The sequence below is a fragment of the Chaetodon auriga genome, chromosome 2 (assembly GCF_051107435.1).
Source record: "Chaetodon auriga isolate fChaAug3 chromosome 2, fChaAug3.hap1, whole genome shotgun sequence".
NCBI lineage: Eukaryota > Metazoa > Chordata > Actinopteri > Chaetodontiformes > Chaetodontidae > Chaetodon > Chaetodon auriga.
In genome coordinates, this window is record NC_135075.1 from 5,423,508 (window position 1) to 5,435,000 (window position 11,493).

The 11,493-nt window shown below is 43.6% G+C and overlaps 1 protein-coding gene across 1 annotated transcript; it reads right to left on the reverse strand.

The window, feature by feature from the left end:
• Positions 1-3,493: 3,493 nt before the first annotated feature.
• Positions 3,494-11,032, reverse strand: LOC143332284 (EF-hand and coiled-coil domain-containing protein 1). The gene is made up of 9 exons (XM_076749636.1): positions 10,281-11,032; positions 8,381-8,825; positions 8,158-8,292; positions 6,233-6,312; positions 5,203-5,341; positions 4,962-5,115; positions 4,271-4,387; positions 3,811-3,880; positions 3,494-3,712 (listed from the first exon to the last, which is right to left on the reverse strand). Exons 1-9 carry the CDS (start codon positions 10,876-10,878, stop codon positions 3,552-3,554), a joined length of 1,899 nt encoding a protein of 632 aa, XP_076605751.1. The 5' UTR covers positions 10,879-11,032; the 3' UTR covers positions 3,494-3,551.
• Positions 11,033-11,493: the final 461 nt, after the last annotated feature.

Consider the following 11,493-nt stretch of genomic DNA (forward strand, 5'->3'; position numbering starts at 1 on the left):
TTTTGGTGGATGCCAAGAGGTTAGAGAGGTCTTATTTTGTTCCAGGTGAGAATAGCACCACCAGTCCCCCTGTCTGAAAGCATCTGCCAACTCTCTACTGGAGCAGGCCAGTTGTTGTTGTTGTGTTACCCTAGTCAGGCTTACAGTAAGTGACAAGAGGCTCACCATGCTGCAGTGCACTGGAAACAACCTGCAGAGCTCATCCAGCTGAACGGCACTGTGCTCACACGTGGTGCGGAGTGTGGAAGTCTGATACCACATAAAGGAACTGATCGCTGATATTTTGTGTGGATATTTGATATCTTTAGATCTTCCATTTGACATTTTTGATTCCCGCAAAGCATTTTGACCATGTTGGAGCGCTGAACTGATGAAAGACAGACCAGTGAAGTTGTTTGAGGTTGACAGTGAGGTCCCAGGCAGGAAATGGTGGCAAACCTTTTTTCGTACTTTAGTGTTGGTACTGGTTTTCATTCTGTAGCCTTTAGATTCAGGCTCGCCTAAAAGTGGAGGGTCTGGTCACACCAGCATATAATACAGCAAAATCACTTCACCTCAATGGAATCAGGAGTTTTTAATCCACTTTTTTTTTTATCCCGCCTCTGGTGGAGTATAAACTGCTCCACAGAAGAGGGATGATTTGTAGACTGTTATGAGACAGGAGTTGATCGCAGAAATACAACTTTTGAATGAATTGTGTGAACTCATAGTCCCGTCAGAAACCAAAAGCTCGCTAATCTAACGAGCATGCTGTCAGTCAGCAAGTGTCCTTAGCTCAGAGAGCTTTTGTCCCCCGTCAGCTACTGTTTATTGAGTGAAATGATGGACAACGTTTAGAGCAATATACAGGGAGGGGGACACACTACATGGACAACGGAGAGAAACTTGGAGAGCTACTGTGACTGACCAGTTTGTGTTGTGAGCAGGCACTGAGGAAGATTTCACTGCAGTTAAAAAAACAGAAAAAGGTGTTTTCTTCTCTTATCACACATTAAAATGATAGAATAACTAAGAATCTCTGTGGTCAGGAAGAAGCTGACCTTTTGATGAGAGAATGACAGGACGATGTTTAGCCCAAGGGCAAAATCTTAGTCACACATCAGTTTAGTGAATACACACACACACACACACACACACACACACACACACACACACACACACACGCACACACACACAAGCTGTGTGATTCTTTCTTTGAGGGCTTACAGGTGAGGAGGAGAATGCAAAAGGAAGTCGTGAGCCATTTTGACAGACTGTACCAAGTACAAACAGCCCAGAGGAAAAGCCCAGAGGCGAAGGAGAAACTTGCATGTGATGCTTGATTTATCTGACGCTTGTCAGACTTCTGTGTTGTTTCGACGGGGCCAGCAGAGTGCATGTGCAGGGCACATAGAGTGAATGTGCAAACGTGATTATTTTATCTGTTCTTTTTGTTTTGTTTTTCTGACTGATTTCAAAAAAATGTTTTAATTACGTTCAAATTGTGATTTTTCTCTCTTTTTTTTTTTTCCTCCTCTCCCTAATCCTTTTAACTCTTCCTCATTATTGTTTTGTGTCATGAATTTCATAAGACGAACAACCACTGTAAAGATGAAGCAACTGCTCCACGCTGGTCAAATGCACAAAGTACTGTAATATGTAAAACGGACACCAGAGGGCACCACAGGGATTCTCTTAACTGTATACCTTCTCAGTGCATCTCTGTGTCCTCTGGATTGAAACCCACACACACACACACACACACACACACTCACACTCACCCGCAGCGACATGTATTCTGTCTTCTTTTCTACAGCGTTTGACTTGTTGTAAAAGTTGCGTCCTTCCATCTGTTCACTGTCAGTCTGTATCCTCCACTCTTACTGAGCAGGTGCCAGCGTTCTGCCTCTGTGTCAATGGAAAGTTGTGAATACTTCTATAAGGGGGCAAGTAATGCTTTGTCTATTTATTTTTAGAAGCACACAAAGCAAATTGTACATACTATATTTATTCTATATATAAGGTTGTTTATTTTGTCATTTCATTTTGGCTCCGTTTTCGTTGTCACCTTGTTGATGTCATTTTTATCTTCTCTTTTATGCTTTTTTTTTTTTTCTTTGCAAAAGGCCAGTAGAGCTTTTCGGTGCATGCCGCAATAGAAGGGTGGTGAGGCTAATTCATAGCACAGTGCCTAATACCAGTCGTTACGCACCTCACACATATGTGCACACACCCTGTCTCAGACGGGGAAAGCATACTTGTAAGACATAGAATGGCCTTAACCTATCAGAGCCAAGCTCAACTCAGAGTAACCAATCAGGAGCTAGGCTCTCCACAGAGTAGCATCTCTTTAGTTAGCTTTGATTAATAAAAGATGTACAGTAAGTTGATTATGAGTAATGTAATAATGACTTTATATGATGCAGCAGTGGAGAGGAGGGCTGGTAGCGTCAGTTTCAAGCTTTTGGTCACTTGAATCTGCAAAAACTAGGACCTGGAGACTGAAAAAAACAAACAAAAAAAACACTAGGCTGGTTTCATAGCGCATCTGAAAAGTCAGTTGGAGTTGGAGTCAAGTTAATCAGCAACTGAAATAACACTTTAACCCATAAATACATCCGAAAACCAAGTCGTACATGACAAAATGCACAGCGATACTCCTCCTTGTGATTCCATGTTTCTCCCTGTGTGTAACATACCCGGCCTTTAAAACCCTTCACCTACCTACTGCCTTGTTAACCTCAGTGCTTCAAACCCTTGAGCCCCTGAACTCACAGACAACCACACTGATCCTCAGGCTGCCAGCATCCACATCAAGATGGAGCCTTTGATTCAAACCTCCATCTGTCCCAGTCAGCTCTGCTGCTGTTGAGAAACTGATGTAAAAAAAACATGTTCAGTCTTACTGGGGCTGAGATCTTTGCGTTCTCTGTGTGTTCTTCTTGTAAAAGCCCTCCCTCTGTGAGGCTGGAGGAAGGCCTTCTCACTGCAGGACTTTGTAAATTGCTGGAAATAAAGGTCTATATTATTTCATACCATTCCTCCATCAGTGTGTTTCTGTGACCTGACAGGATCAAAGCACTGCAGTCTGCTCCTCTGTTCTCAGGACAGATGTTGGTCAGAAGCAGCGAAACTTGACAACACCACACTGAGCACATCCACACACACATCTGCCTTTTTGAGCTTTTAATAAAATACTTCATTGATTCCTGTATAGAAAATCCATGTTCATATCTTAGATAGACTGCAGTGATCAGGGTTAGGGTTAACGTTTAGGGTTTGCTTTACCGTCTCTGAGCCAAAGCCTGGTCTTAGTTTCACTCTTCTTTTTTTTAATTAGTAAAGTTTTTCATAGTTAAAAGAATTGAATCCAAGGGCTTGAATAGTAATATTTAATCATTGTAATTAAATAGATACAAAATAGTTAGTTAGATAGAGTTCTTTAAAGAGGTTGAATAAAGTAAATAAAATTAATCTTTAAATACACTGAATCACTTTCAAAATCTGGGATACACAACTTAGAAACATACATGGGTTAACCTGAAAGGAGAAGCACTACAGCCATGGCTTATTCAACAGGAGATGAGCAGAGGGTTGATGCTGCTGGTTTGACACCCTGAAGAGGGAACCAGGAGTTTCTCTCCTGCTTCATCGTCCCCTCCGTTTCCAAGGAGATCCCTGGAGGACAGCCGGACACAGAGGGCGTCAGCTACCTGCAGGACGTGAGACAGGCCTGGATGGGGAAATTGCAAAGTACCAAGGAAAATTTCAGCAACAAGCAACACTAACACATGAATACTTGGCCAGCTGGAGGATGTAGAGCTGACCTACCATCTCCACTCCGACTGCACATATCCAGAGTGTCCATCACAATCTTCCCCAGGGCCCTGCGGGACACGTTCTACAAGCAGAGGGAGGTTTTACTTTTTAGAAACAAACATTAATAAATACAACGATAAACATGAAAAACACATACCACAAGCAAAACAGCAACAACAAAACTCCCACAAAAGCAGATAAAAACCCATAATCGAGCCGATGGAGCCTAACATCAGAGTGACTAAACAAAAAAGACAGACAGAGGAGGAGAACCATCAACTACTGTTCATGTCATTTTGTTACATTAAAGGGAATCAGATTGTGTCTGTCCATATCAAACTGTGCACGTCCAACTGGGATGGAATAAACACTAGATGGCACTGAAGAGGTGTGTGTGTACAGTATGTCTGAGGTGAATGGTGTGTGTGTGTGTGTGTGTGTGTGTGTGAGTGTGTGTGTGTGTTGTGCGAACCTTGTTGCGCAGCTGCAGCAGCAGTGTGAGGGCATCTGTGAGTCTCTCCTCCAGCAAAGACAGACGTGTCTTTTCTGTCTCCTCCAGTCTTGTCTTGTCCTCCTCTTTCTCAGGCCTCTGGCAGACAGGAGGAGGAACACATCAAGGCTAAGAAGCTCTAAAACTATGTCAACAGTCTCTGAGACAGATGAGTCAGCAGCTTCTCTAGCATCTGTGGAACTCTGGACACTTTTCCACACAGGTCAGCGATGGAGTTAGACCAAGTTTTAGTCCAATTAACATTTCACTGTCAGAACTGCTCCAGATGCACAAACATGTGCACACACACCTTCCTTCATGTTGGGCAACAGTCTAGCTTGAAGTTAGCTAACTAAATGAAACATTATGTGTCATTATGTAAAACGATTATGCTCTTTAATTGGCTATATATAATCTGACATTTGGTATTTTTCATCTCATCCTTTAGTAATTCAACGCTTCTCTGGAGGGGAACCACAATATTAACTTGCTTTTCATGTAATTTGTGTTTGATCTGGACACCACCCAGATTTGATGACAATACTGTCATTAAATATTATTTTTTTCTTACCTAATCTGACATTATTCATCCAGAGCTTAGAAACCCTCTATGCATTTGAATCCATTCAATTCAGCATATTAATTGTTTCTCATTATCATTTCTCTCTCTTACCCTTTCTTTTTCAGACCCCCTGCCTCCCTCTGGGTGCTCTTGGTTTTGTCCCTCCCAGCTGCAGCGCCCCCTGCTGTCCTTAAAAGCACTGACGAGGCTCTTATCACGCAGGTGACTTTGAGAGGGAAGCTGGGGGACCACATGGTTCTGACATCTGGAGAAAGAAACAGAGCCACATCTGACATTTGCGGTGGGAAATGTGTGCACAGTGGTGATGTATGTGTGTTGGATGCAAACTAACCCTTTGCCACAGCCATGCAGGTTGATGTACTTCTTCACCTCCGAGAGGCTGCGCTGTCCTTCCTCCCTCATCCCCCTGTCCTCCTCCTCTTCATCAGAGGCAGCTCTCCCCTCCACGGCTCTCTGCAAACACTCTGCATCTGCAAACAGCAGAAGTAGTTTCTTTACTTGCTCCATGACACGTCAGTGGTTAAGGCTCCATACATGTGCACCAGTCTGGATTGACACTGTTTAAAAATAATGTGTTAATTTTAATATCCTGTTACAAAACATTGGTGAATAAATAATGTTCTGTGCGCCCAACAGACCTTTTTCTAAACAGATATTTCACCTTGTCGGAGCAGATAAGTACAAGTGTAACTAATAACATTGAAATATTACTGCAATCCATTTAGGTGAGCTAGTTCCTGGGTCTTGGTATACTGGCTCACTGTTTTCCAAGTCAAAATGTTGCAAACATAGTCTGTATAAAACATGGAGCCATTGTAAAGCTCAATGACAGTAGCTCCGGCTCTCCCCATCTTTGCAGTGCCTCACTCCACCAAACTACCAGCTAATCCAAAAATGGGCAAGGGAGGTGGAGTGTGGGTGGAGACGAGGCAAGCCAAATGAAGCCTGGTTGCTGAAACCCACCTTTAAGCCTTAAATGAGTGAGTTATATACAATTTCACTCCCTGTATAATTCATCATCAGGGAAATTAGCTATAGACACCAAAACTGCTTGTTGGACCAGCCTCTAAATGTGTTTATTTCTGCTGTAAAGTTGGGTATTTTAACATGAGGGTCTGTGGGGATAAACTTGCTTTTGGATTTTGGCACTTTTTGGGTTGCCTTCATTTTTCAGCCTTGTAGGTTGCCGCTTCTTTGCAAAGCTTTAATATACAGTATATGAATAATCCCTGACAAACATGTCAAATGGGAGCAAAAGCTGCTGCAAAATGTTGTGCACCATTGAAGGGAAATCACACTTCATTTAGAACGCACTCCTTTCCCTAATTGCTCAGTGATTCATCCACTTTCCAGTCACTCACCTGTCTTGCTGCAGGCATCTTCTGCTCCAACTGGGTAAATCTGTTGATGAGTGGGGTCAGGGATGCAGGTGCAGTGGGATCTGAGAGTGGTAAAGGTAGAGAACATACCTCATATGTACAGAGGCTCCTTCATTTGTGCATGTGGGTTATTGTACCTGGTGTGCTGGCTTAGACCTGCCTAGTGAAAGCTTTCCTCTTTCCACTCTGCAAGCACAGACTAAAACTTCTTATGTAACACATCCCAACTTTCCCAACATTTTTTCTGCTGGCTGCCACCTACTAATCACACTCACATACAGCCTATCCCACAGCGCTGGTGTTTCAGATCAGAGTGCGATAGCAGGGCAATACAAGATATTTTTAGATTATCATGGAGCTATGACTTGAGAGAGAGACATGTCAGGCTACATGTGGAACCTGTGACTAGTTAGAGCTTGTGGCGTTTCATGGTTTGCATGATGTGCAAAGGTGATCAGACAGGAGAGGCAACAGAAGGACTTCTGGGATCAAGTAAGTCAACAATGGTGACAGCAAAAGAGTTGCAGTCTTTACATCAGAGCTGCATGAGGCCTTCCAGATGTAGAATCACTTGTCTTCCACATGACACACTGCATGGGATTAGACAACTAATCATTCCTGACACTCACTTTCGTCCCTGATACCTCAGTTCTGTTGGATCAGTGCACTTTCAGGCTGATATATAGTCTGAGTGCAGCCTTAAGACACACCACTGTGATGGAAGGGTCCCAGGTTTAGACATGGAAACATACACTGGGTGCTGTTGAAGTGTCCTTGAGCAAGACACTGAACTGTTATTTGCTCACCTACTGTCAGCTGCTGTTAGATTATTGTCTAGATGTACAACCCTAAACAAGCTGCAACACTGTGTAAACCATCAATAAAACAGAAGGTGATCGCTTGCTAGTCCTTTTTGACAGAGACTCAAAGGAAAACAGTACAAATGCAATATATTTAATGTCTGACCTAATCAACTTCATTGATTCTGGCCAATATATGCTGATTCCGAATTTGATTCCAGCAACACGTTTCAAACAAGAAACCTTTTAAAACTGTGATAACTGATTTCTTTGGACACTTAGAGACATCAGAACCAGCAAGCAGTTGCCTGTTTGCACGTCCAGCAGACACAGAGCAAAATTAGCCTTCATTCAGAGCTGTGTTGTGAGTGAGGGTGATGAGTGTGAGCATTCACTCTGCTTTTCGCTCTGCTTTGGTCTCCTTCAAATCCTGAGCAAAATATCTGACTCTTTATCTGCTAAATTCTCTGGTATGTAAAATCAAAACAATGAGCTGAAAAACCTCCAGAACTGTGAGGGTTCATGTGACACCTTTCACATTATGCACAGTCTTCTGACTCATTTCTAATACGATCTAATACGATTTGACAGTCATTAGTGATGTTAGAGGTCAATCTAATGCACATATGTCAAACCTATTCCACAAAGGGCCAATTGGCTGAAGGTTTCCTTTCCAACCAAGCAGCAGCACACCAGTCTTGACTCATTTCATTAGCTGATCTCAGTCTTCAGACAGCTGATTGGTCAGACTGCGTGCTCTTGACTGGTTGGAGGAAAAACCTGCAGCCACACGGCCCTTTGTGGAATAGGTTTGACATGCCTGCAATGCATTGTGGGTGTGAATGAAACGGATGTGACTGTGATCTGGTCCCTGTGGAGGGTTAGAGGCAGATGCTCTGTTAAACATTAATGCAGTGGTGTTTGTTGAAAGTTAATCCATCTATTTTTGCTCAACACTCTAACTCAGACTGAGTGTAATTTAAGATGTTGGCTTTAGTGCAGTGAGTTTCAAATCAGGAGGGCACGGAGGCAAATGATGTGTAAATGGATGCACAAACGTGCCTGTGCACTTTCCTCCGCTCACCCACGACCACACAGTGTCTGTACCTGTACTGGTGTAGTTCACTCTCCAGCTGGGAGATCCTGGACTGGAGGTGCGGCACAGACTGAGCCTGCTCCTGGATCATCCGAACCCTCTGCAGCCCCACACTCAGAGCCTCCCTGGCCTCCTCCGCCCGCCTCCTGAAGGAGATCGTCCAAGATCATCAAACCGGTCCAATATCTATTTTTCATTCAAATATCATCAAGTTAACTTTAAAAAAGCTCCAACCTGATGTGAGTGTTCTCTTTCCTCAGTGCAGACTCCACCCCTTGGAGCTTGCACACCTCCTGGTACGCCCATCGCAGTTCCTCCTCCAGGCGCTCATTGAATCTGATGGCTTCGTCCAGCTGCCCATCACGTGAGGCGCGGATCAGCTTCAGCTCTCTCACAAGGGGGTCCCTGATGTCCCGTCTCCTCACCACCCTCCTCGCCCCTTCTCCTCCTGCACCACTGCACTGTCCTTTAATTCTGTGGGTTGGTACCAGTTTTCCCTGTATGAGGGTGATGGAAGTTGTGGGTGGAGTTGAAACTGTGGAGCTGAAGCCACGAGTGGAAGGGAGGCTGCGGCTCCTCTCCTGTCGGAGAGCCACCTCCAGGGCCAAGCAGCGAGCGTCGCTCCCCTGCAGCGCCGAGCGGAGGTCCTCCACCAGCTCCCTCAGAGCTGCTACTTCATCTGGAGAAGAAGAAGAAGAGAGAAGAGTAAGAAACTGTTAAACTTGTGGTGAAAGAGAAACTAAATCACTGCTCATTTCAATGATCCCAGTTAGATACTCATCCAATTGCAGGAACACAGAACAGTATTTCAGCTAAAATGTGGATAAATCTGAAGTTGATGTCCTCGCATCAATACTTCAGTCTTCGCAGGGTTTAATAGTAATCCAATAATATAATATGCAATACTCTAAAACTCACAGGGCCTGTTTGTCAGCATTGAGTCTTCTACCAGTACTTTAACTGAAATTGAATACAGAAATTTCACCGGTAATAGAGTATTAGTTTGGTATGGTATTAGGACTTTTTATTATGTGAAGTATATTTGAATACATTCTCTAACACTTTTTTTTTTTGAAGATGTAAACAGTAAGTGCTCAAGTACTGTTGTGTACTTTACTTGAGTATTTAAGTTGTATGTTTCTTTATGCTTCTTTTCCACTCTACTTATCTAACAGTTGCAGTTACTAGTTACTTTACAAGCTAAGATTTCACATAAAAAAAATCATTTAGAACATTTAGAATACAATACATTGAAAGATCAAACCAGTGGCTCCCACCTTTTTGACTTTTGAGCCCCCGACAAAAATTAAAGCCATTGTGTCTCCGCGTCACATTACAGGTGTCTGTGAGTTGTTCGCTGATCCACCAAAGACACATTTCCCCTCTAAGAGTGTCAGATGGTTTTATTTAGATAAATGTTCAATGCAAAAGGAGGAAAACTCCAATATTTCACAATAAAGCAAAGATTGGAGAAAAGGCTAAAACATCAACGCACACTGACTATCAGAAGTTTGTTTTTTCTTCTCTCCCATTAATCATCACACTCATCCTCAGGAAAGGCCCAACCCCTTGGTTGGGAACCACAGGACTAAACTTCAAACTATGTTCACCTTGCACCACACTGGTGGATCAGTATATAACAATCTATAGAGTATAATAATAGCCACATCAGCCACAGACGATATTTCTCAGACTTTCATACTTAAAGTCCATTTAGCTGACAATGCTTCAGTATTTTTACTTAAGCAGGATTTTGAATGTGGGACTTGTTATTATTACTGACTGTAGAAACATGTTGCTAAAGATTTAAAAAAAAAAAAAAAAAAAAAAAAAAAGACAAAAGGAGAAACAACCAAAGTAATTGGTGTTCAACTTCTCTCTCCCTCTCCTACCACACTCTCTCAAGACAGTTATTACTGTATCTCTGTTCAGTGAATAATGAGTAGCCTTGGTTAAACAGTCTACAGTTATATTTCTAAACTAATAATCGTCCTTGAATAATTTCCTATGAACTGTACTAAGTTTAAGCATGTGCACTTGTAATACTGAAATTAAATACTCTGGATGCAGTCGGTGATCACAGGGGACATATAAATGTGAGAACGCATGCAACAGAGACATCCTGGAACAGTACCTGAGTCTCGCTCTTCTGCGGTTCGACCTTTGGATCTGTTTACAGATCCGTTCTGATCCCTCGTCAGATCAAAACTCACACATTTTCTCCGTCTGACACGCGGCCACCGGAGCCGGATCTGTCGCTCCACCAGCTCTGTGTCCTCAGTAACGGGCAGACGCCAGGCACACTCCCCGGTGCCTCGACGCGCACTGCGCACACGGAAATACCCACAGAGCCGCGAGTGGAAGTCTTTAAAGTACAGCTGGCAGGGCAGCCCAGAACATACATCACTAAACTCATTTTCCTCGTCTTTTTCTCCATCTCCGGTTCCTTCTTTTATCGTCCTCTTTCCTTTCTCTGCTCCGGTAATTCCCAGCACGCTGCACAGCGCTGTGAAATCCTCCGCCGACACCGTATCGTTCCGGTTGGGGTAGGCCAGGTGATGGAAGACCTCCTGCAAGTATTGATCTATTCCAGTGGCCAGGACGACGATTTCGTTATCCACGCCGGGATCGGGACAGTAGTGATGGGCCAAGGCACTCCGGAGCCACTCGCTTTTACGCGCTGCTCGTGGCGAGATGTGGACACGCGACGGGGCCAATGCGGTGCGCTCCATGACGGCACCTTAGCTAGATTTTGTTTCTGGATGTTACCGAATGAAAATCAGATTACGGAATTAGAAAAGGGATCTGATTTCAAGCCAGAATTAGGCTAAAACCCATTCCTGCGTGGTGTGACGCTGCGTAATTCCCTGGAAACCTCACCTTGGATTCCTGGCGCATCAAGTCAAGATCTGATCCCCTCCGGTGAGAAAAAAAGAAGTCCCACTGCACCGACTCCACCCTTTTATGTGCACACTCTGACCGCTTAAGCGTTTGTGACTGTACCAGTAAGGTGCTTTACCGCTTACAGTTAAGTAGGCAAGAAAGTGAGGCCAGTTTTTGTTGCTTGATCTCCATTACCAAAGCGGATCACATATCAAGTCTCAACAAAATAACATTTGAGATAAATGATATCATTTGCACATACTTGGGGCATTTTGTGGCACCTGTCAGCCAGTGACAAAAACAAACCACAACAATGCAGATTAAGGTCTGCTGGGTTTCAGTTTTCACCTTTACCAGAATCTGACTCACCGCCTGTGCGGCAACAACAAGAAAAAAAAAGTGTCAAATGATTCCTTGACTGCAGTCGCCCACTGTTCTCACTAACATTGGGCCCCAATACAGTG